This window comes from Phodopus roborovskii, unplaced genomic scaffold, assembly GCF_943737965.1.
Source record: "Phodopus roborovskii unplaced genomic scaffold, PHOROB, whole genome shotgun sequence".
Lineage (NCBI taxonomy): Eukaryota > Metazoa > Chordata > Mammalia > Rodentia > Cricetidae > Phodopus > Phodopus roborovskii.
Window position 1 is genome coordinate 30,502,571 of NW_026126407.1, and position 26,041 is coordinate 30,528,611.

A 26,041-nucleotide genomic window follows, 5' to 3' on the forward strand; every position below is an offset into this window, starting at 1 on the left:
TGCTCAACTAAAGCAAAGGCAATGTGAGCATCACTAAGTCACGGCAAATAGGGTGCCAAAAGACAGAGGAGAAAAGGGATGTGTTGTAATTTTTTTTAAAATACCCTGAGACAGAAAGACACTATTTCGACAGAGTTCATGTGGAGGGGGTTTTTTATTAGGGGAAAGAGATCATAAAAAGGGGAAAGGAGAGCAGGGAGACTGACTTCTGGGGACAGGCACAGCAGAAGAGGAGAGGCAAAGAGAGAGAGAGAGAGAGAGAGAGAGAGAGAGAGAGAGAGAGAGAGAGTGCAGGGAAAGACAGAGAGACAGGCAGAAAAGCGGAGAGAGAGAGGAACACACACACACACACACACACACACACACACACACACACACACGGAGGGGGGAAGGAGGGAGAGGGAGGGAGATGGGAGGTGGGCAGGTCGCTTTTAAACGGGAGCATAGTGAATGTGCACAGGTGGTGCTCTTAGTGGCTGCAGCTGAGGACTTATCCTTTCAGAACACCAAGGGCAGAAGAGTGTAGATGCCTGAATACTAACAGAATGAATAGTAAAAATCCACTGAATATCCTCTCCCCAGTGGGAACTGTTATGATGGGATAAACGGTCTCTAGAAGAAAATGGAAAACTGATGTTTTGAAAGTGGAGAGAGAAGGAGGTGGGACTTCTATTTATAGAGTATGTCTTTATTTCTGTGTTTGAGACAGAGTCTGGGCTCTCATGATGCTCATGATCCCTTTGCCTTCTGCATTCTGGGATACAGGTGTGCACCATCACATGCAATTCAAACAGCATCTTGTCAACCCATAGAAGGCTTAAACTTTTCCCTTGACAGTGGTTCCTTCCATTGTTCAAGCATGAACATTGAGGTTCATCAGCTACAAAACCAGCCTTAAATCCCACAACTAAATAAAAAAGCTATGTGGAGAGACAGTGTACACTGCAAGATGTGTTGGTCATGTGAGACTCTCTGGCTGCTAGGCTTAGATGCTAGCACAGAGTCCAAGGGGGACTTAGAGCTAGAAGAGACAGCCCTGTGTGGGCTGAGTCTGAGTCTTCTGGACCACAGGAGAAAGAAGGGCTTTCCAGATGGCCTCCCTCCATCACCTGGGCCTAAAGGTGCTATAGACATGAGAACAGGGACTAGCTAACCCCTAAAAGCACTACCTGAGGGATCAGAACAGATGAAATTGTCCCAGAATGCCCCTAAAGTTGGCAGGCAGCCACCAGATATATACTCTGTTTAGGAAAAAAAATTAACACCTCCCCCCAAAAAAACAGTTCTCTGTTCCCCTGTCTTATGAACCTGATGTTCTAGGGCAAAGAAAATTGTACACAAGTGATCAGTAGTAGGAAGGAAGGGAGATAAAACTGCATTTGAGATTCTTCTGAGATTTCCAATTCTCTGGGGACAGTCACTAACCCAGAGGAGGGTGACACTGAGCCCCCACACAATGTATGGCTCCATTCCTGACTCTAAACAATACTTGGCTTCCTCTGGGACCCTTCAGCCCTGTCCGCTCACAGATCCATGAGTTCCAACAAGCCCATTGGTAACAACATCTCCTGGTAAAATTAGAAGCAGTTCTCATATCCCGTCAGGGTTTAAAAGAAGCTATGGGCCTGATGTGGAGCTCCAAAATAAGAAAGCAACAGCTGATCTCAGGTCTGCTGGGCAAAGGCTCACTGCCCATTTCACCCAGCATGTTTACTACTTTCTAGGTGGCCTGCATTGCTGACAGATGGCAGACTTCTCAATATTCCCAGTGTTTCTGAAGCAATGGTGCAGCAGCATCTTCTTCATCCATCTTCTCCTCTTCCACCAGTTGCGGGAGGTGGACTCAGGTAGTGTATTTGATCTGCAGCCATATTCAGTTCACCCAGGTAGTATATGAGCAACTGGGAAAACCCTGCCCTTACCTTTGCTAGGTGCCCTGTAGGAATGGGTCCTCATAACACAGCAGCAGACCATACTAATTGCTAAAATGCAAAAGAATGGCTATGCAAGGTTTTGGATTTTTTGTTTGTTTGTTTGTTTGTTTCATTGGTTGGTTAACTTTTTCATTTGTTTTTGTTTTGTTTTTGTTTGTTTGTTTGTTTGTTTTTGAGATGGATTCTTTCCATGCAACCTAGGGTGGCCAGGAACTCACAATCCTCTTGCCTCGGCCTTCCAATTGCTGGGATTACAGTTATATACCACTATTCGCTAGTTCTATGCCATTTGTTAGAGAGCCATACTACTTGATGCCTTCCATCAGCTCACCAGGCCCTGTTTCCCCTATACATTTGCCAGGAACAAAGATAAGCACAGCTAAGAGCAATTCTTTTTCCCTGGAAAGCCTTGCAAAGTACATATGGAGTGGAGAGAGAGAGAGAGAGAGAGAGAGAGAGAGAGAGAGAGAGAGAGAGAGAGAGAGAGAGAAAGAGGACAGCTCTCAGGTGTGTGAGAAGGACAGTTAAAGACCCTGGAGAGGGAGCCTGGTAGGAAGGTGATCCGGATTGACTGGGATTCATCAGGGAGGCAAACAGTTTTGTTCAAAATGATACATGTTCTACAGGCAAAGCGAAGGATGGGGAGGGAGATGTAGGGTGTTTGAGTTTGGTGAAAAAGTTTTAACTGAATTTGGAAAAGGGGAAAGGGACTAATATAAGGATAGCAGAGAGACCATGTGGAGATGGCACGAAAGAAGAGAAATCTCTCAACAGCACAACTCAGTAGGCGTTTAAAAACGAAAATACACAGAACAGAGTAGTCCCATAGATATGTTCCCATATATTTTGTTTTTACAGAGGCTGTTCATAACTGCCTGTCTTGGCTAGTTTATTATCAGTTTGACACAAATCAGAGATATCTGACTAGAGGGAAGCATACTTGTAAAAAAGGCCTCCATAAGATTGGCCTGCATGCAAGCCTGTGGCATTTTAAAATTAATTGTTGACATGGGAGGGCCCAGCCCATTGTGTGTGGTGCCACACTGGGCAGGAGGTCTGGGGGATATAAGAAACAGGCTGAGCAGTCTACGGAGAACAGAGACCATAGGCAGCATTCCTCCAGGATCTCTGCTTCAGTTACTGCCTGTAGGTTCTTGCCTTGAGTACCTTCCCCGACTTACCTGTAACATGAAATAAGTCTTTCCCTTCTCATTTCAGTCATGGCATTTATCACAGCAACAGCAATTTTAGCTAAGACATGGACAAAATAAGACTTTCCATTTTCATTGCATAGAAATCACTGCCATCAGCCATATGGCTTCTCTCTTTCAAGATCTTTTTCTTGGTGCATTTACACAAATATGCAGTTTTCTATTCTATTTAATATGGAATTTTTTGTCAAACATTGCATTTAGTGTGCTCCTCTGACCATATTTACACAGTTCCCCAAATATCATCTACTCTTAATTGTTTCAAACCAGTAACTAGTTCAGTCCAGCCCTGCACAGTGTGCTTGGTTGGAATGTGTGTATAAATGCATTTTTAACTCATACTCTAATAACTTTTTTTTTATGACAATGGCTTCTCCAGGAAACCACACAGGTTGTTCTTGGAGAGCAACTCATTGTTGTCATTTGAATAATTTGCTATAGATTTCTAATCTGCAAAAGGAAGTGAATTTATAAACTTAAGTTTGAAGTGAGCTGATCTTGGCCATTGTCTTGGATTGTTGTCCTAGAGGAGGTCAAGGTGTTGGGTCCTGGAGAGTCCATGTTGGCCTTTGTCGGGGAAATGGTGGAGTTCCCGTGCCACTTGTCGCCATACCAGGATGCAGAGCACATGGAGATCCGCTGGTTCCGGACCCAGGTCTCAAACGTGGTGTACCTGTACCAGGGACAGCAGGGCCTCTCCAGCCCGCAGATGATGCAATTTCGCAACAGGACCATTTTCAAAGCTAATGGCATTGCAGATGGCAGCGTGACCCTACATATCCTCAACGTGGCTCCCTCTGACGAGGGACGATATGGGTGCCGCTTTCTTTCTCCCAACTTCTCTGGTGAAGCCATGTGGGAGCTGGAAGTAGCAGGTATGTTCTGGAGCCAGCCAGGAGCAGAAGATAGAAAAAGGAGCAGGGACAGGAAAAAGATCAGATTGGAGAGACTGCCTTATACTCAAGGAGACAGAATTGTACAGGGAATCTCAGATTGAGAACAAACAAACACAATGTATTAAAACATTGAGCAGGGCATGGAGAGATACTTCAAAGGTCTAGTGCCTGACTAGCACGCACAAGACCATGGTTCAATCCCTGGTACCAGAAAAAGGAGGGGAAAAAAGTATTTAAAAAGTTAAAAAAAGATATTCCAACAAGTCCATATACAGCAAATAAAAGGGAGAAAACGTTCATTAAAAAATACTGAGACTTCAAAACAGTTGAAAAGATCATTTTAGTCCATAATAACAAGGTATAATAGGCATTAGTGCAAGATTAGTATTTGTAGTATTATTTAGAATTTCTTGAGCATCAAAAGTTGCTACATACCAACACACAGGAGCGAATGTAGTTCATCATCATTGTCCACATTCTGAAGCCAGAAAGACAAGGAGCTCAATGAACAGATGTGTAGTGATTCCTAGAGTCCTTTAGTAAGACGAGAAAAACATGCAAAAGAAATATGATGATGTACATTTTTGTGCACAAGAAATAAAGGGGAATATCATAGAAAGAAATGTAAGAAGTGCAAGGTTGAAGCTAATAGAATTTGATTGCCTAAGTAATGAGGATGTAAGGATTAAAAATGATGGAAAAAGGCCTGGGGTATTCCTGGTATGTATTTTATACATCATTGGCATTTAAACAACATTAATATTTCAACATGTTCTTAGCTACCTACTCTCAAACCCCTCCCATACCTTGCACCTGCAAGCTGATAGTCTATTTTTCTTTGAGGGTTATTGTTACATGGATGCAGAGTGGTCAGTCTTAAAACCATATGCCCCACCAACAAATATGGCTCAGGATATATTACACACACACACACACACACATACACACACACACATTAATAATTTGCAAGTGTAAAATATATGACTGTGGATACTGCTCAGTGATAGGATGTTTACCTAGATGAACAAAGAACAAGAGCTGGGTTTGACTCCTGGCACATAAATTGATAATTAATTGGTAAATGATAGCTAGATAGATAGCAAAGCCAGGTCTGTTTGACTGGGAAGGAAGTGCATATACCATAGACATTTGAGATATAGTGAGAATTGGCAGAGGACTATCTTGGAATTCTGCACAAAACTTTTCTTCAATGTGGTGGGGTCATTTATTGCACAATATAACTTAATGCACATAGCCCTCCTCTGAATATTTCCTAATGTCCCTGCCTAATCTAAACTGTCTTTGGCACTACATAGCTGAAGGGCACTGCATACATAAGAAGAGTCTATTCCTGGCATCTTATGGTGACCTCTGATGGTGAACAGTGGCATGAACTTTTATGCATAGCTTCTAGACGTGAGCCTGATCTTCCACACTCCTGCTTTCCCAGGATTGGGCTCAGTCCCACACTTCTCCCTTGAGGGCTTCAATGAAGGAGGCATTCAGCTGCGATGCAGTTCCAGTGGGTGGTATCCCAAGCCAAAGGTTCAGTGGAGAGACCACCAGGGGCAGTGCCTTCCTCCAGAGTCTGAAGCCATCATCCAGAACGCCCAGGGCCTATTCAGTCTGGACACATCTGTGATTGTCCGAGGAGGGGCTTATAGCAATGTGTCTTTCTCAATCCAGAACCCCTTGCTGGCCCAGAAGAAAGAGTTTGCGCTTCAGGTTGCAGGTCAGTAGGCACTGGCTAACACAGATCTTTCTAATCATCAAAAGCTCCTTGTTGATTGGCCCAGAGGATTCTGAGGCCTGGCTGAGTATAGGATAGGTTGGCTTTGAAACCTGAATCTACTTTGCTAAGAGTAACTCTGAGCCAGGTGGTGGTGGTGCACACCTTTAGTCCCAGCACTCGGGAGGCAGAGGCAGGCGGATCTCTGTGATTTCAAGACCAGCCTGGTCTACAAAGGCTAGTTCCAGGACAGGCTTCAAAGCTACACAGAGAAACCCTGTCTCAAAAAAAAAACCAAAGAAACAAACAAAAAAAGAGTAACTCTGAGAGTGCAGCTGACAACAAAGTAGTAAGCAATGAGGCCCAGAGCAGCAGCATTTCTATAGCAAAGGTCATGCACCAAACGCATAAAGCTCATTATAGATCATTGTGGGAACTCATCTGTTCCTAATATTGTCCCTCGAGCCACTGAGTGTAGAACTCCAAATCCTGACCCCATCCCAGGGAAGGATTCAGATGATGATATGAGTAAATGTAGCCTGCCTTAGTAGGTAGTACTAGAGAGAACTGAGAAGCAGGAAAGGGCACCTGGGAGTAACATCATGTGGCTCTGAGTCATAAAAAAGTGACTCGGCTGAGCAGATGTTCAGGCAGAGTTCAGATTTCAGCCATTGCTTGGTTTCAAAGTTTATTGTTTTACATTTTACTTCATTTTCTGTGTATGGCTGTTTGCCTGCATGTATGTCTATGTACCAATTGCATGCCTGGTACTCTTAGATGCCAGAAGAGGTCATAAGATCCCCTGGAATTGGAGTTACAAAAGGTTGTAAGCCTCTATGTTGGTGCTGAGAATCAAATACAGGTCCTCTAGAAGAGCAGCAAGTTCTCTTAACTGCTGAACCATCTTTCTGGCCCTCAAAGTCTTTATTGTTTTAAGACTTGAAGACAAATCTAACCTATCAGTTATTTTTCCTGTAAATTTAAATCAATAGTTAGAAAATACCATCTTCCTTTGTATCAGGCAAAGACAACCTACTATATGCATGATCTTTATTATTATTATTATTATTTTCAAGACAGGGTTTCTCTGTATTGCTTTAGAGCCTGTCCTGGAACTTGCTCTGTAGACCAGGCTGGCCTTGAACTCACAGAGACCTGCCTGCCTCTGCCTCTGCCTCCTGAGTGCTGATACTAAAGGCATGCTCCAACAACGACTGGCTGTATGCATGATCTTAAGACAAACTGTAACAAGCCCTTAAATAGGTTGACTTAGCAGAATCATGTGTCAAGCATAGTTCATTCTGAATCTCCCTGATAACTAGGGGGGGGGGGGGAGTCTGTGCTAGCTGTCTTTATCCAAAGGGAACATAAAGTATACAGATCTCTAAGGCAAGCATGAAGTTACAACCTGGAGAAAGACCCGAAATTTAAATTTCCAGAGCACAAAGGGATTTGGCTATCTTGTCCTTGATGTTTGCATCACAAATAGATGGTCCTGAAGGACAGTAGTCCTGGGTAACAAAGCTGTCAAAGTTGTTTAGCTTTCAAGTAGACTTACATGCATCTCAAAGGAAAAAAGAATTTACAAAAAAAAAAAAAAAAAAAAAAAATTCCTAAAGAGAACCGTAGAGCTGTGCATTTCTTTTAGTATCAGGAAAAGTTTGGGTTTGCTTGTTTGCTTCCTTCCTTCCTTTTTCTTTCTAGATATGCATATATCTAAATTTATACCATTCATAGTTTATCATTAGGATTACATATATAGACCTTTAGACCTATACATACTTGCATACGTCCACTAATGTTAATGGGTATAAGGTGGAGAGACCACAGGGACAGGAACAGAGGGCGGAGGTCTAACCACAAAGTCAGGCAGACAGCAGATGGCACAGTAGGAGTTGTATGTGAAGGATACATCTAGTGTGGTCAACCCCTTTGTACAAGACCTTGAGAATGGGGTTCTAGAAAACCAACATTTCAAAAAAAAAAGACTACCAGATTCGAAACTGTGTGACTTCACTTACATAATGTACCCAGAGCAGTCAAGTTAGTACAGACAGAGAACGCAATAGTGGTTGTGAATGAGCCTAGAGGCCGAGTGGATGAGGTGCTGGTGTCCAGTGGACAGCGTGGGATGATGAAAACTTTCTAGAAACGGACACTGATGATAGGTACACAACATGTGGGGGGGGTGCTTAATGTCACTCCAGTGTACAGCAGAGCATGGCTAAGATGAGGGCTGGGGTTTAGCGCCTTCGTACAATGCCTCACATGAGACTCTGGAAGAGCAACCGGGGCTCTTAACCACTGTGCTCTCAGGCTCAATTTACCATACTTAAAGGCTAAGCCTACTTTTTAAAGAAACACCCTTCTGAGATAAAAGCATCACCTTTGAATAATTAGATCACGCAGACATAAAAGTTACTGAACTGACATAGATGTTTCTGCAGGGTTAAGCTCCAGTTTTGCCCTCCTCTCCTTATCTTCTGGTCATTCTTGGAGCTGCCCTGGCTTACACACAGCCCCAAGCTGCATCTCACCCTTGGGGATTGCTTGGGGAGCTGCTGTGGTTAAAGAGCTATTGGCTTTGTTGAGAATTCTTCCAGTGGTATGAGAACTGAGATAAATGTCAGGAAGTAGGTGACCACCCATGGATTCTCCAACCAGGAAAACAGCTGTCTGGTTTTCTAAAACAAATCTTTAGATTCTGGATTCGTTCAAGTGTGGGATCAGAGCCAGAAGTGGACGCCCAGTTATACGAGGTGAAGGTTATACCAGCCCTCCCTTCTGCTTTCCTATCCAAGTCCTGTCATTGCACCTGGAGTGAAGGCTGTGCAGTTGCCCTCATGTCCAGTTCATACCTGGCTTCAACATTTTCTGGGATGTGAGGTCCATGATAGCCTTGTTTTAGCGGTTATTGGAGATAACAGACACCATGTACTATGTTTTCCAGACGTATTCCTACCCAGAACGTCCCCTTGGAAGAAAGCATTCCTGGGAACACTGGTGGCTCTCCCACTCAGTCTGGCTGTGCTCACCATCCTGGCACTGCAGTACTTTTACAAGCAGCGATGCTCCCAAGGTATGAATTAGGCCCTGTAGCTGGTTTTTCTCTGTAGTTGTACAGTCTAGGGGTCTGGACTGGCTCGGTTTTCTCTGCCAATTAAAGAACTAAAAGGCAGGAAAAAATCTGAAGCACAATGAATAACAGCAGAGAAATCTAGCCAAGACTCTTCTTGCTGTCTGCCTACTGAGGAGCTTAGCTGCTAATCTCTCAGTAGGAAAGTGGTGGAGTGTGGTGAGGCATGGGGGCCAGCAGAGTTGCCCTCTCCCTACATTCCAGAGCAGGGCCCAGGAACCCCCTGGGTTCCCAAGGCAAGACCTCAGTCTTGGAGGGGGCATCTGAGAGGAGGGCAGAGAGAGGGAAGGACAGGGTTTGCTCGGACTGACAGTGTCCAGGCACCAAGGTTGGCTTCCAGGTGCACAGGGCTCAGCCTGCACAACTTGGGGAAGCTAGGCCTGGTGTTCATAACCTGCCCTGTCTGGTTGCTCCCCACTCTGAGAACATTCTTTTCCTTTTGTCTTCAGGAAGACTGGCTGCACGGTTGGGTAAGTTCTGGTTTCCTCACCACAGGGGAGGCTGGAGACAAGTGGGTTTAGCTGGGCACCTCTGGAGCAGAAAAGGGAATCCAAATGACTGGGCTCCTTTGAGGAAGAGAAGGATGACATCCATCTGGTTTTTCATCTATCTTTGAGTGTCTCTCTTTGGGTGTCTCTGATTGGGTGTCAATCAGACTGAGATGGGCTGCCTGGGGTGCCCAGGCTTCAGGGTTCATTCAACAGAAGAACCTCAGAACAGACCCTGCTGGAGTATTTACTTCCTCCAGTTCATGTCCCTGGAATCAATTGTTCTCTTTTTAACCCAAATGTCCCTTGAACTTGCACTAAAATGAGAATGCTCTGGTAAATTACTTTTCCTCTCATTGGAACACACCAACTGAAAACGTGGAGGGGTGTGGTATGGAGGAGGGCCATACAAAGGAAGGGCTCCTTGGTAAAGAAAGACTGGCAATCCCAGCATTCCACTAGTGAGACAGTCTCAAGGCTGTTGGTAGCTTTCAGGCCATGCAACATAGGGAGACCCTGTCTCAAAATACAAAAAAAGAATGAGAGTTCCCCTCCAAAATTGGGGGGGTGAGAAAGCCCCCATAATAGAATGAAGATCCAGAGAACCAAAATTTGACTGTCCTGTCAAAACTCCAGACAAAACAGAAAGAGAGCACCGTCTTGCTGACTACTTGACCCTGCCAAGCGAAGCCACTTCAATGAGTCAAAAATAACAGTCTGAATTAATATATTGGTTGCTTTTAAAAGAGTGTAAGAGATGGAGAGACCAGAGGACCATGTTCTAGTGGCAGGGTCAGATCCTTTTCATCGGGCCAGGAGAAATAATTGTCATGTCTTTCCTGCCTTTAAACAAAGTATTCAGCAAATGACTCCCCCAAATCACATAGGCGGTGCTGGGCATCTGGGTTACTCATGCACTCCTGGCTCCCCACCCCACCTCTCCCTGCACACACTGGGAAAATCTTGTGGTTTTAGGAAAAATGAACCTCCCCCCCAAGCAGATTGAATCCTTGGGGGAAAAACTTTTAGAACCAAGCCTGGTTTCCCTGGCTCGGTGCCTGATGATTTGTCCCTCTAAAATGAAGGTAGGATAAAGGCCCTGAAGTCCTGGGGGTGAACCTCCTTCTACAAGGCAATGAGTCACCAAGGATAGAGTTGCAGCCAGAAGTGGTTTGAGGGTTGATGTTTCTCTCTGTTTTGCTTGCAGAGAGACTTCAGACAGAGCTTGGTAAGTGCCCTCCATCCCCAGAACCATTCCTTCCTGTCCAGTCTTTGCACCTGGCTGTCCATGTATCCTCTCCTCTCCCAACCAAGTATGATACCCAGGCTGGAACTGCGCTGTGGGTGTGGGTGGTGAGGGAAGGGAGGCTTAGGTAACTGACATAGATATAATGTGGTGTCCTGACTTTCTAATCCCCCCCTTTCCTTTGCTGCTTCAGACTGGAGACGGTCCGAAGGCCAGGCTGGTGAGTAGATCCAATTTCTCTTCCTCTCAGTGCTTCTCAGTTCCCTAACTTACCATGCTTTAGAGGCATTTTCTACTTAGGGCATTTTCCATTTACAAGTGAATTGAAAACATAGTGTGAACTGTACATTTGTACATTGAACATTTGCTCAGTTGGAAATGCACTGATACATCTACCAAGTATAACTGGTGAGCTGCACAGTGCTGGGGTGCTGGATGGATACCTTCTGATCATGTGACTGTCAGGGGCTGTGACTCACTATGGCTTCCCAGCATCTCTATCTATCAACAGCCTGAGAAATGGTCAAAATTCCAAGTATGCTTTCTAATGGATACATACAGCTTCCATGCTATTATAAGACAAAAACAGACAAACAAACAACAAACAAATGAGCAAACAATAAAGCAAACAAAAGAAACCTAAGTCATGTTACCATTGGCCAGCTCCTCTCTGTAGGTGGCAGCGTCAGAATTTCTGGTGCACCCACCTTCCCTCATAAGCTTCACATGTTGTATGTTTGTATTTATATTTGTTGTCTGGAGGCTACATGTTGGAAAACATTGTTTCCAATCCTGATTACACACCACAATCACCTGAATTTCTGATGTTCACCCTCAAACTGCCTGTGTGTCTAGAGCAGACATGTCACTTTATATGTAAACACTTCTCTTCATACCTGGATGAAAATAAGGACGTGGCCATTCCTAGGTATGATTGAGGAGAAGGTTTTTATTGTAGATAAGAGGGAGAGCACAGCCAGAGGCATCTGGAAGAGTCCAGACTGCACTGGCCCATGGGAGGGGGAGGGGAAAGGTGAGAGAGGAAGAGAAGAGAGAGGGCAAAACAGAACCAATGAGGTCCAGGAGAGGAGTCAAGAGCAGAGCCAAGAAGGAAACCAAGAGAATGTGTACCCAAAATGGCTGAATTACATGGGGGAAGCTGGGGGGGGGGGAAGTGAAGCTGAGGGACTGAAGAGAGTTATGGTAGGGGGCAGAGTACATCAGCTGGGACTGAGGGAGCCCAGGGGCTAGCCCAGACCTGGGTGTGGCAATAGGCATCACAGGCATAGGTTAATGGAAGAGCCGTCCTTCACTTTTGCCAGGGCTAAGGAGACTCCTTTTATCAAGCGGAACTACCTTCTTATGTCCCCTACGGAATGCTGCTCTTGCCTAAATGCCAGGCTTTCCGGAAGGGAATTTCTTGGACCCTAACAATACCATAAGGGCCTATATTCCTTCCATAAGGCATTTATATTTTATTCTGTATCTATTAATGCAAATCTGAATTTCTACTTTACCACATGCATTTTAGTGTTGAGTAGACATCATTTATAGTCTCATGCTGTCTATACGTGCATCACTGTTTAACTATCCACCTCATATGTGTGCTAAGTCTGTTCCTTCTTGCCAATTCTCACTGCACACCAGTACAAACCACATTGAGTAATGTTGTCTGATCACCCTTTGTCTCTAAGAGATACAACCAGGAAGGAAGATTAGGCTGTCAGTTAGACAAAGGTTTCTCAGAAAGCCATCATCCTGTTGGCAGCCATGGTGGCGCTCTGTCCACCTGCATCCTGTGTAAGCTAGCTCTTTCAGTTTGCTGGCCCACAGGGATAAATGCTTTCTCATTCCTCCTTTTATTAGTTGGCTCCTCTCTGGATGCTAAGACTTTGAACATTTGTGTGTGTGTGTGTGTGTGTGTGTGTGTGTGTGTGTGTGTGTGTGTGTTCTTATTGATATATGATGGATATATATCCTTATTAATATGTACATATATTATTATTCACATTAAACAATATGGATTCCTTTTTGCTGTTGTACCATTTGCTGTTAGTCTTGTCCATGTTCCCTTAGTGAAGAAAGATCATTACTTTTGATAAAGTTTAATTAATCAAACTTTCACACATGGCTTATTTTTCTGAAGTCTTATTGAAAAATCTTTACTAAGGATACCATAATGCTATTATCTTATAATTGTTTCTATTAACTTTATACTATATTTCTCAGACTTCTGCGTCACCTGAAAATAGTAAACTTCCAGTGAGCAAAGGTTTTCTTAAGATCACAGTTTCAGAAGTAATCCATGATCACTTGGGCCAGTGGCAAGGTAGCAGGGAGTAGGGAAAGCTGCTTGCCTTGTGGTAGGCAGGAAGCAAAAAGAACCAGGAGAGGCCAAAGACTAAGGTTCCCCATAGTGCAGAACTGAGGACTAAGCCTCCAACTCAGGGCCATTGGAGAAGGTTTCAGATCCAAACTGCAATAATGTTTCATGTATGGGTCATTAATCACTCCTACAGATGTCCTCACACTGGGTATGAGGTGACAATCCATCGGTTTGTCTGTGTGTACTGAATGGGTCTTCTCAATGCCATTTAGTACACCAGCCACAACTCTCCCATTGAGGCAAGGTTTCAACTTCAGTGTATATTCAGTACAGATGCGCTTGCCCATGGGCTGGCTTCCCAACTCCTTTTTCACTATTATAGCTTCTGGAAGTTCATCAATGTTCCCTTTAAAGTCAATAAATGTACACAGTTCCTCTAAAGATTTCCAAGTTGATTTGGGCAAATGGTTTAAAATTATAGGCAAACTAATATCGAATTAACATTTTGCTAGAACTAAGCTATTCCATGTAAGAGCTGTATATCTTTAAAGTTCCACTGACTGTTCTAATTCAAGTCCAGAGTTAATCTCCCAGCATCCTGAAAAAAATGTCTTCTATTGTTTTGGATTAACTCTCTGTTCCAAAACAGAACAAGAGAAAAACTAAAGAAAAATCTACTCAGAATGGTCCACAATAAAAAGGGGGGTTGTGGAGAGAAGACTGGGTATCTAGAAGGCATCTTAGGTTAGAGCCCAGCTCAGCAGGGCCTCCAGGACTGAGCTTGGCCAGGCAGAGGTAGGTTTCATTTCCATCCTGTAGGATACCAAGGCTGCTTGTTTCTTGCCTCTGTGTTCCATCTTCTCAATGTAACATGAGGCTGCACACCGCATTGGTAGAACCCAGCATAACCATTAGACCCCTGTCCAATCCAAACCAGAGGTGAGGATGAGGATATTTAATTTGTGGGCAGCTCTTGAACCCAGAGTTGTTGGCTGAGCTCTCTGAGTCCCTTCTCTCTCTTTGGTTTCAGAGTGGAGAGCAGCCCAGCAGTATGCAGGTAAGTTACTGAAGCTGCCAAGTATGACTGGTGACAGAGTTGAGTTGGGTCTTGCATAGAAGAAATAGGGTGGGGTCTGACATTAGAGGAGGGGTTTTTCCAAGAGCCAAGTCTGTCTCCTGGAAATGAGCACAGGATACATACAGCATGCTGCACACTCTCATATGCACACATTTCATACACTAGCTGTTCACACACAGGCACAGCTTTTGGGGCTTTACTGGGTTTGTTTCCTAAGGGCAAAAGGCAGCTTCTGGAATCTGCAGAAGAAAGAACAGAGTCTGAAAGGAACCTCTCAGATCATTCCTCAGAGGGCCCCTCAGGCAGGCAAGATGATACACACCTGAAATCCCAGCATTGGGAGGCTGAGGCAGGAGGATCATGAGCAGAGATCAACCTGGGCTAATCAGGGAGACCTTGTCTCAAAAAACAGGTGGATGGGTATTTGCACACTCGGGGGTGGGGGGGGGAACATGGCATCCTTCAATATCTCAATCCAGTAGATGTGTTTGGAATGTAGGTCAGTGGATTAGATGACCTCAGAGGTCTCCTGTAGTTTTAAGAATCCTAAAATTGTTATAAAGTGAAGGCACAGAGCTGCTGTTCAGACCAGGTGGTGGGGCCAGAGGAAAAGGGCTGCAAAAGATTTCACCTACCTCATTTGCAACCTAAGAAAGGGATTGGGAACTTTTCTGTTAGGAAAGGAATAGGCTTCAGGAGTGTGCCACTCTGAAGAGGGGTAGTTGATATAGTGTGTGTGTGTGTGTGTGTGTGTGTGTGTGTGTGTGTGTGTGTGTATCCTCCCGCACACAATTCCACCAGCTCCAACTGAACAAACTAAAAGAATTCCAACAGGAAGAGAGGAGAAGGGAGGGAAGGAGAGAGGAGAGGGGAGAGAAGGGGAGGGGAGAGGGAGGAGAAGGGAGGAGAAACAGGAGCCAAGGGGAGAGGAATGGGGCGGGGAGAAGGGGAGTTGTCTGAACCTTCTCCAGCAGATGCTAACCCTATGCTTCTGCTCAGTGGACGTGACCTTGGATCCCATCACAGCGCACCCTAGCCTGGAGGTCTCTGACGACCTCAAGAGCGTGTCCTCCCGAGCCGAGGCACCCAGTTTCGCGGCCCACCGCCCGCAGCGGTTCTTGGAGCAGACGTGCGTGCTGAGCCGGGAGCGCTTCTGCAGCGGCCGCCACTACTGGGAGGTGCACGTAGGCCGGCGCAGCCGCTGGTTCCTGGGCGCCTGTCTGGAGTCGGTGGAGCGCTTGGGCCCGGCACGCCTGAGCCCCGCGGCCGGCTACTGGGTGATGGGGCTGTGGAACAGCTGCGAGTACTTCGTGTTGGACCCGCAGCGAGTGGCGCTGGCACTACGTGTGCCTCCCCGAAGGGTGGGCGTCCTGCTGGACTATGAGGCGGGGAAGCTGTCCTTCTTCAACGCGTCTGATGGCACGCACATCTTCACCTTCACCGACACTTTCTCGGGGGCACTCTGCGCCTACTTCAGGCCCCGAGCCCACGATGGCAGCGAACACCCAGATCCTCTAAGCATCTGCTCTTTGCCGGTTCGAGGGCCACATGTCATCGAAGAGAACGACAGTGACCACTGGCTACAGCCCTATGAACCCTTGGACCCCGACGGGACCGGTGATGAGGCGCTGTGGTGACCTCAAGGCCAGGTCCAAGGAGAGTTCTGAACTCCTGGACAGCGCTTTGCTCCCCTGCTGCCAAAGCACACAGGTTCACACAGCAGGACAAGAAGACTTCGGCATACACAATTTTGTATATATGACTATCTTTAAAGAAAGCGGGAAAATGAGAGATCGTTTGTGTATAAGCAGGATTCTGGAGTGTGCACTGTGGAGTGGGAGAGAAGTCAGAAGTATCTGCTAATTTGTGTACAGTTCTTTGTTTTTGCATAATTTTGTATATTCTGTAAAAGTCCAGAATAATGACATTTCATAAACAATGAGTTCACCTATGTCTCAGACCTGAGTTTTAAACATCATTTCCTGGTAAAAATGAAACGGGAAAAATGGCTGGTTCCAGGGCGGAGACAGAGAACGCCCCAAATTTGGACCATTTTGTGCTATAAAATAAAATCTATCTTCAGAAACTGATAAAAGAGTGGGGTAGTTCAGATCTGCTGTGCAAAATGGGGACTGTGATTAGAAACTACAGAGTGCATACTTTAAAACCAGAATAGTTGTTAAGAGTTCTAACCATTAAAAAAAAGTAGGTCAGGTAATTTATGTGTCAATTGCTTTGGTTTAGCCATTCCAGAATGCACATGTTTATCAAAACATGCTGTCCACCACAAATATACACAATTTTTGCTTGTCAATGAAAGTAAGTAAATAAACATAATTTTTAAAAAAAGCAAAGATACATAGGTACAGTTTGTGGTGACTTCCCTGGCCATGTGTGCGGCAATATGGAAATCAATAACGGCAGTGATGGGCTAGGGTGGAGGTCAGGGGTACAGTGCTCTCCTAACTTAAGGGATATCATACATCTTCAGCTTCACCTAGACTTCCCCTGGGGCTGTGCATCAGCTCCTCAGCACAGCAGGAGGAGGATAGGATGGCAAGAATGCAGTATTAGAGATAGACATACTAGAGACAACATACAGAGTGAATGAGCTATATCTAGGAATATATATATGTATACACATATACATACATGTAGTAACAAATAATTTTAAAAGGCCATGAATTTGAAACAGAGTAAGGAGTTGTGATATGTGAGAGGACTTGGTGGGGGGGGGGAAGAAATGATGGAATTTTCATAATCTCAAAGTTTACAAGATAAAATAATGTAACATTAGGTACTAATTAAAATTCAAATGCATAAGTCCATGCTATCACTATTGTGGTTTAATAAGGATCAGGAAAAAACAGATAGGCTGAATAGATGTTTATTTAGGGAGAAATAACTTACAACAGAGACAGATGAACACCAGCAGGCTCCTGGTCCCAAGGATGCCTCTAGATGCTCTCTGTCCCAGTCCCCTGTCCTGCAAGCAAGAGAGAGCTCCCGGGGCCCCTTCCCCAGACTTAGTTCCCCCAGGTTACATCAGTCCCTGTCCCCACCCCCAATGGGCCTGGTCAGTGCCACAGGTGCTGACATCTGACTACAACCATTTTGTTTTCTTTTTCTGTTTTTGTTTTTGTTTTTTAAGGGAACCTTTAAAAATAATCAAACGAAACCTATCTAAAAGACAATGGGGAGAAAGCTATTAGCGTTACATCATGGGAATAATTGGCATAGACAAAAAGGAGTAATGGATGCTAAGCTCACTGGGCAAAGTCTATTGGAAAGCAAGATGTTTGCACAGTCTTCAGTAGCAACCTTACATACTTCTTAAAAGTAAGGGGAAGGTCTTTGGGGGAGGGGGAACTGTCTCTATTTGTACTCCATGCCCAACTTAAAAGGCTTGACTTTCCCTCCATCTCCTCCTTACAGCTGCCAGGATGTTCATCTCATCTGTTCCAGTTTGCATTAACCTCTAATAAAGTTGTTCTTGAGCTTCCTATAGAAAAAAAAGGGGGAGAGAAGTACCTCTCTAGTGATAATCTGATCTGCAAGAGGCTCTGGGTTTGATGCCCAGCATCACATTAAAACAAACAGCCAGGTGGTGGTAGCACACACTTTTAATCCCAGAACTTTGGAGGCAGAGGCTGAGGATCTCTGAGTTCAAGGACAGCCTGATCTACACAGAGAAACCCTGTCTTGAAAAACAACAACAAAAATACAGAGACCTCTATTCCATCATAAGCATTCCAGACTAATGCTACTCTATCTGGATTGTGTCCCTTGACAATAAGGTAGAAAATACTTTTTTTATTTAAACATGGAAATATATTCACAGCCTGCTCACTTCCTGTCATATCCTTTCAGACCCTTTCTACTCAGATCCAAATTCCATAACCTCTCACCCAGATCAGTGCAGGAACATCCCTATGGTTCCTGCTCAGCAGCCTGGGTGGATCTACTGAAATGGATCAGTAACCCCAGCACGTGGGCAGATAGCAAGATTGGGGCCAGCCTAGGTTATATAGTGGGTCTCTGGCTCCTAAACACAAGCAACAAACAAATCCAAGGCAAATCCTGTCTCTTCTTGTTCAAAGCTCTAACTCCCCACATGGCTTACCAGAGCCTCCTGCATACTAGATAGAGTTCTACCACTGAACCACATCTACCCAGGGAAGAAGCCTTTGTTAATCAAGTGGCAGTCACTCAACAGCTGAACCCCTTCAGTGGGCTATGTGAGGGGTGGCCTGGCTCTCTCTGGCCAGCAAGCTCTCATTCTCACTCTCTCTCTCTCTCTCTCTCTCTCTCTCTCTCTCTCTCTCTCTCTCTCCCCTCTCTTCTCTTTCTCTCTCCTCTCTCTCCCTCTTCTCTCTTCCCCCTCTCTCTCTCCACTCTAGAAATAATTTTCAGATGTCTCTTCTAGCTGGAACACTTTGAATCCTGGCACAGACTCTAAACTCCCTAAGGGTTGAACCAGGTTTCCTTCTCCACACGACATACTCTAAAGTCCCAGGAAACTGGTGGAGGTCTCTTGTGTGCTGAAATAATTAAGTAGACATTTTCTTTGAGTCCAATGTGTTTAAAGGAGGTCTTTGTTGAAAATATAGATAAAAAGATTATCTCTTGACCTGGGTATGATGGTACATACCTGTAATCTCAGCAATTAGGGGTAGGGTGCAGAGGCAGGAGAGTAGGATGATCATAAATAAGTTCAAGGCTAGAACAGACTGGAAAGTGAGATGAGACACCGTCTCAAAGACAAAACACCTGAAGTATGCTTCCTAAGCCCCTCCTGAATATCTGTCTTCATAGATACTCTGCATTTTCAGAAGTCAATCCCTATGCCTGTGCCTAGTGGTCCATAGGTCCATGCCTATAACCACAGCACACAGGCACAATAGAAAGACCAGGAGCTTAAAGTCATTGCTGGCTGGATAGAGAGACTGAAGCCAGCCAGGACAGTACCAGGCATCATCTCAAATAATCAAAATGATACAAAGTACCTTCAACAAAAAACTAAAGAGACATGCCAATTACTGTCTGCAGAAATCTCATAATTTCCATTTCACCTTTGGTTTCAAAGATAAACATTCTGGGAGTTGGGGGTTAGCAGAATATGTGTTTAACACAGGGTTCAATCCCTAGAACTACCCTACCAAAAAAAAGTCAATCTACCTCTGCACTCTCTTGATTGTATACAGTGTGGTATTTGTAGTCTCTGTACTTCCTACAGCTTAAACTTTGGCTATGAGAGATTGCCACACTCCATGGCAATTGTTTCCAAGTGTGCATATAAGTCAAACTATACTTCATACACCTAATCACATTTAGTTGTTAATTGTGTCTCCAGAAAGCAGAAAATCAACCCAGTAACAGTACCACAAGGCTTTCTTAATTGTGGTGGTACATTATTTATGATTTATTAAAGCTTGCCTGAGGGCATAGAAAGCAAAGCCAGCAACAAGCTGTAGAGGTCAGGAAATGGTGATACATACCTTTAATCCCAGCAGTCATACTAGCTAGCTATAGAAGCTGAGCAGTGGTGGCACACACCTTTAATCCCAGGACTCATGATTAAGAGGTAGATGGATCTCTGTTAGTTCAAGGCCATACTGACTATATAAAATTGATCCAGTCTAAAAGAAACAGCTCATACAAAGGTGATCTCAGCATCTAGGATCACATGCCTTTAATCCCAGCACTAGGGAAGGGGAGACAGGAATAAATAGGTGGAGAAAGGAATAAATGGTAGGAGGAGACAGGATCTGAGAGCTCTTGCCTCTGAAGATTCGTGGAAACAGGATTGCCATCTCAGCTGGGTAGAGGCAAGATCTACTGGCTTGGCTGCTTTGCTTTTCTGGTCTTCTGCTTGAAGCTTGAACCCCAATATCTGTCTCTGGGTCTTTTATTTTTCATGTTACATATCTACACCTTGATTCTATGCTTAAGGTAAAAAGACCGAACTAGGATTATAGCCTGGTGGTAGATCCCTTGCCTACCATGGACCCAACCCCCAAGACAACAAAAATTAGACAGACAGATAGATAATAAAACAACAAAGGCAGGTGAGTGTCTATAGTCTTGCAACAGGGACCACTCCGAGGTGATAAAATAAACTCTAGGCTCTTAACATGTTACACATTAAAAACATGATCTATGTTGTCCTCTGCCTCCATCCGGTACTTAGTCCATGGCTTTGCTGTAAAAACACTGGGTTAGTCCGGAAAGCCTGAGTGTTTACTGAACAACTGGGCAGTACTCCATTAACTGCCCTTAGCTTCAGTACAGATAACACTTCTTGCTTGTGAATTATGATAATCACTGCCAAGGTTGCTCTGTGAGAACGTGAGGACCTCATTTGCTAAAAGCACTGATTGTTCCCTTGAACTTGTAGATACTGATAAGTGGCTCCGACAGGATGCAAGGCTTGGCATCTCTATCTGTACTGAATGTCGATACTATCCTTTGCTGCTTCAGAACCTTTGAGCAAACTCTGTTCAGTTCTTCCTGTAGCTATTCTGGCCATTTGAGAAATGTGTCCAGGACTGCAATACATGGTTAACTTGGCCCAATACCCATTGGAGCTGGCAGGGGTTTCTCCCACCTTGACCTTATGCCTTCTTGTCAACAAAATCAGTGTAAGTTGTCCAGCCATATCATAAAGCTGGGATGTTTACACAAGACAGTGGCACCAACTGACATCCAGCAGTTCCTGAGGAAAGTCCAACACTCATTAGTCCACCGAGTAGAAGGTCACAAAGCTTGCACACAAGATGGCAAACTTTTGAGACCATGGCCCTGACCAGCGGATAATTAACAAACTTCAGTTTATGCCTCTCCGCAAAGTTAATAAAAGCCTGTTGTTCTCTTTTTTTCCAGTGACCAGAAGCTTATCTGGACTAAAGCTCAGACCTCCTCCCTCTCTCTCTCTCTCTCTCTCTCTCTCTCTCTCTCTCTCTCTCTCTCTCTCTCTCTTAGTTTAGTTTTTACATTCCAATCCCAGTTCCCCACCTTCTCTCCTCCCACTCCCTTCACTCCCCCCCCCCATCTCCCATCTGCTTCTCTCAGAGAGGGTGAGGCCTCCCCTAGAAAGTCTACTAAGTCTGTCCCATGTTGAGGCAGGACCAAGGCACCTCTCCACCCACCTCCCAAGCCCCTGTGTCTAGGCTGAGCAAGGTAACTCTCCATATAGAATGGGCTCCACTAAGTCAGTTTGTACATTACAGTTAGATCTTGGACCCACAGCCAGTGGCCTCATATATTGTCCCCACCATTGTCACCTATATTAAGAGAGTCTAGTTCAGTCTTATGCATGTTCCCCATTTGTCAGACCTGAGTCAGTGATCTCTCACTAGCTCGGGTCAGCTGATTCTGAGTTTCCCCATTGTGGTCTTGACTTCTTTGTTCATATTATTGCTCCTCCCTCACTTTGATTGTACTCCAGGAGCTTGGCTCAATGGTTTGTTGTGGATTTCTGCATCTGCTTCCATGTTTCTGGAAGAGGTTTCTAGCTTCTCTGGGGTTGTGGACTGTAGGCTGAGTATCTTTTGCTTTATATCTGGTATCCACTTTTGAGTAAGTAATACTATATTTGTCTTTCTGGGTCTGGGTTACCTCACGCAGGATTTTTTTTTCTAGTTCTGTCCATTTGCTTGTGAATTTTAGGATGTCATTGTTTCTTACTGCTGAGTAGTTCTCCATTGTGTAAATGTACTTTTTATTTATCCATTCTTCAGTTGAGGGGCATCTAGACTCTTTCCAAGATCTGGCTATTACAAATACTGTTGCTATGAACATAATTGAGCAAATGTCCTTGTGATGTGAATGTGCCTCCTTTGGGTGTATGCCCAAAAGCGGTATTGCAGGGTCTTGAGGTAGGTTGATCTCTAATTTTCTGAGAAATCATCATACTGATTTTCATAGCAGCTGTACAAGTTTGCACTCTTACCAGTGATGGAAGAGCGTTCCCCTTCTCCATGTCCTCTCCAGCCAAAGCTGTTATTGGCATTTTTTATCTTAGCCATTGTGATTGGTGTAAGATAGAATCTCAGAGATGTTTTGATTTGCATTTCCCTGATGACTAAGGATTTGGGGCATTTCCATAAATGTCTTCTGCCAATTGAGATTGCTCTGTTGAGAATTCTCTGTTTAGACCTGCACCCCATTTTTAATTGGATTATTTGGTAGTTTGTTGTCTAGTTTCTTGAGTTCTTTGTATGTTTTAGAGATCATCTCTGCCAGATGAGGGGTTGGTGAAGATCTTTCCCCATTTTGTAGGTAGCCATTTTGTCTTGTTGACTGTGTTCTTTGCTTTACAGAAGCTTCTCATTTCAGGAGGTCTCATTTATTAATTGTTGTCAGAGTTCTCTATTTAGCTGTAGTTAAAGTCAGCCAGGCATGTCACAACACAGTTTGCCTGTCTTGTTTGTGATGTATGACTTGGTCTCATTTCCATTGTTGTCATGTTACAAGGTCCTACCATCCGGTATTGGTCCTGACGACTTCAAACAACACTTGAGCCGTGGTCAGCCTAGGCAACACACTGAAACTCTGTCTTTTAATACAAAAAAAAGTATAAATGTGGAAAGATACAAAACTATATTTCCTAATCACATGACACTTACAAATAGAGTTTCCCAAAAAGCAATTAGTTATTAGTGAATGCCAAGAAACTTTGGGTGTGATTTTATCAACAATCGTGGTTGTACAGATGAAGAATGTAAAGTCCACAGACAAGTGACCTTGCCCAAAATTTCTCAGTTCTTACATAACCAAGCTTTCTCATTTTGATATGCAAATGAGTTATGAATAGGTTTCCAGTCTTTTTCACTGTGGTTGTGTGTGTGTGTGTGTGTGTGTGTGTGTGTGTGTATTTAATGGATTCAGCTCATGACTTGGGTTTGGAACTCAATGTGTAGCTAAGTATGACCTTGAAATTCTGGTCCTCCTGCCTCTATCTCCCAAGAGAAAGGATTATAAGGCATGGGCTAATATGTTTGGTTTTTATGCTGGGAAGGGAATCATGGAATTGTGCATGCCAGGCAAGCACTCTACCCACTGAGCCACATACCCAGCTTACTATGCAGCCTAGAGGGAAGGCTGTGCCTGCCAACCTCCAGAGGACACAAACAGGGTGTCTGCTGGTTCTTAACTTCACTATGGGCGTTGAATCCTCCAAACTGTGGTTCTGATGAGGAAAGGGTCATGTGACACTAACAAGAGCCATTTGTTACTCAGTCAATCTCCTTCCAGATGTCCTACTTATTTGCAGATTACTCTCAGCTCACAGCCTAATCCTACCTGGCCAGAGAAGCCCCAAAAAGGCATAGAGGAAAAAAAGTGGGAAGGACATGGAAGCCTTGACAGAAGAAGGAGCAGATAAGACACTAGAGTAAAGTGTGGGGGTGGGCTTGCCTACATGCCCCACCTCCCCAGCATCTTCCTCAGGGCACTGGTTACCTCCCTGTTCCTCAGGCTGTAAATTAGTGGGTTGAACACTGGAGTGAGGATAGTGTAGAAGATGGAGGTGGCTCTATCGCCTATTGGTGTCCTAGCTGAGGCCCGCTGCATGTAGCTAAATATGGCTCCCCCGTAGTAGAGGCCTACCACAGCCAGGTGGGAAGAACAAGTTGTGAGGGCTTTCTGTTTCCCCTCAGTAGAAGGCATTCTAATCACAGCTGTGAGGACCCGAGCATAGGAAGCCACAATGACCCCAAGAGGCAGCAACAACATCACCACACAGCATGCATAGATGAGGTCCTCAAATAGTGAGGTGTCCGCACAGGAGAGGCGCAACAGGGCTGGGACCTCACAGAAGAAGTGGTCCACCTCTAGAGATCCACAGTAGGGGAAGCTGAAGACCATCCCCACATCAATCACACTGTCTGCCATCCCACCCATCCAGGATGCCACGGCCAGGAAAGAGCAAGCCTTCCAGTTCATGAGCACAGGGTACCTCAGTGGGTAGCAGACTGCCATGTACCTGTCATAGGCCATGACAGCCAGGAGGAAGCATTCAGCTCCTCCTACCATGACCACAAGGAAGATCTGAGATGCGCAGCCTGCCAGGGAGATGAACTTCCTGCCTGAGAGAAAGTTGGCTGCCACCTTGGGTACCACTGTGCATGTCATTGTCAAGTCCATGATGGACAGCTGGCTGAGGAAGAAGTACATAGGGGTGTGCAAGCGTCTATCAGCCTGGATGAGCGTCAGGAGAAGGATGTTGCCAGAAACAGCAGCCCCAAAGGCCAGAAGAATCAGGGAGAAGAAGAAAGAGTCATAAGGTGAGTGGCTGAACAGGCCCGTAAGGATGAAGCTGGATAGGGAGGAATAGTTCCCGAGCTCCTCTGCCATGACCCTGAGAAACAAACAAACAAAACACTGCTCATGGGACATGTCAGTAGCATAAAACAAAGCAAGCATTTTCCTCCCAAAAGGCAAAGGCTGGCCCTTTGGCACTGCCCCACCCTTTCCAACTGCATCAAAAATCCTTTTTCTCTCAGCTGCTTTCAAGCGTACCAAGCATGAACTGACCCCTATTTCTCTTGAGAAAGACGGGAATGAGGGCTCAGACAGAGTGGGTCAGAGGGCACACAGAGAAGTGAGTGGTAACTAAATAGCAGATGGGGAGGATCAGCTTTAGGAAAGGGGGCTGTAGATTTAAAAGACAGGAAAGTGAAATATTGGATAACCCAAGAGACAGAAGGAGAAAGAGGTTTGGATGGAAGGGCTGAAGGCAATATAATTAAAAACCAAAAGGTTGAATTCACATTGTTAAGAATAAGGGAAGAGGGCTGACGGGTGGCTCAGCAGGTAAAGGTGCTTGCTTTGTAAGATTAATGGCTGAGTGAGCCCCAGAAGACATGCAAACGTCAAAGGGAAGAAATTGTCCTCCGACCTCCATACACATGCCATGTCACAGGGATTCCCACATACACATTGTACACAAACATGTTCATTAATTTAAAGGGGGGAAACTCCTCTCCGCTCCTTATCTTGGAGCTCCTACCTTCGAAAACTAAGTAAGTTCCTTCTTTGTGGGATGTATATCTTTTAACAACTCTGTTGTTGCCTGATGCGGTAGCGCACGCCTTTGATCCTAGCACTCAGGCAGGCAGATCTCTGTGAGTTCGAGGCCAGACTGCTCTATATACTGAGTTCCAGGCCAGCCAGTGCTATATAGTGAGACCCTGTTTTAAAAAGAAAGAGAGACAGAAGCAAAAATCAGGGCTTTGGGTTGTAGTTCAGTGGTTAAACCCTTGACCAGTACGTTTGAGACCATGAATTGAGTATATTCTTTGGGAAAGAGGCACAGGGGAGGAGAAAGAAAAGGAGGAAAAGGAGGAAGAAGGGGAGACTGCTCTTATCTCAGTCTCTGGGGTATAGTGGGAATCTGACTGGAGCCTGGCACCTCCCTCAGAAACAAAATTGCATCCTTTCAGGAAAATGTAAGAAGTTTAATTTTCCTTTACGCAACACCAATTATCTAGCAGATAGTCACTTCAACCAGCAAGCAAGTTCAAGATAAACTGTGTGTGACAATCGTATAGCCAAGTCCTCTTCTTTGAGGATATGTCCATTTACCTGAAAGAACACTTACATACCTGTGTAGGAAGTGAGTGACATCCGTGTAAATGTGTGTCGTTGACATGGCCATGGCCACATAAAAGACCTCAGTTTCTTGGACTCATGGAAAATTGCAAAGCCTTCCCTGGGCTAGGCTCAGGGAAATGGCAATGCCTTCCCTCCTAGTCCAAGTGTGAATATTGATAGTATGTACAGAAAATACACACTATAGCTCTCTGCCACTTGGATGTCCACAACCTGAAGACTGCTCCCCTATAGAGGCTACACCTGCCAAGCCAGGTAAACCTGCCTCTTTGTTAGGCTGATTAATAGCCCAGCCTCCTTGATTATATGCATCTCATAACCCCGCCTCCTTGTTCAGCGTATGCAATAACCTCGATTCACTATCCAAGTTTGTAAAATACTCAC

The 26,041-nt window shown here is 44.8% G+C and overlaps 2 protein-coding genes across 2 annotated transcripts; one reads left to right on the forward strand and one right to left on the reverse strand.

Moving 5' to 3' along the window:
* Window positions 1-1,690: 1,690 nt before the first annotated feature.
* On the forward strand, window positions 1,691-15,991 carry Btnl9 (butyrophilin like 9). The gene is made up of 7 exons (XM_051179724.1): window positions 1,691-1,847; window positions 3,673-4,020; window positions 5,492-5,773; window positions 8,721-8,849; window positions 9,356-9,376; window positions 13,997-14,023; window positions 15,044-15,991. The coding sequence occupies exons 1-7, from the start codon at window positions 1,745-1,747 to the stop codon at window positions 15,679-15,681; spliced, it is 1,548 nt and encodes a 515-aa protein (XP_051035681.1). The 5' UTR covers window positions 1,691-1,744; the 3' UTR covers window positions 15,682-15,991.
* A 7,470-nt stretch (window positions 15,992-23,461) lies between these two features.
* On the reverse strand, window positions 23,462-24,400 carry LOC127219786 (olfactory receptor 2M3). The gene has a single exon (XM_051181554.1). The coding sequence runs from the start codon at window positions 24,398-24,400 to the stop codon at window positions 23,462-23,464; it is 939 nt and encodes a 312-aa protein (XP_051037511.1).
* Window positions 24,401-26,041: the final 1,641 nt, after the last annotated feature.

Excerpts from the sequence above, each read along its gene's own strand:
- LOC127219786 (XM_051181554.1), bottom strand. The coding sequence starts at position 24,400 with ATGGCAGAGGAGCTCGGGAACTATTCCTCCCTATCCAGCTTCATCCTT.
- Btnl9 (XM_051179724.1), top strand. The coding sequence starts at position 1,745 with ATGGCAGACTTCTCAATATTCCCAGTGTTTCTGAAGCAATGGTGCAGC. Across the intron at positions 5,774-8,720 it reads GTTTGCGCTTCAGGTTGCAG|ACGTATTCCTACCCAGAACG; the intron begins GTCAGTAGGCAC and ends TATGTTTTCCAG. Across the intron at positions 14,024-15,043 it reads AGCAGCCCAGCAGTATGCAG|TGGACGTGACCTTGGATCCC; the intron begins GTAAGTTACTGA and ends GCTTCTGCTCAG.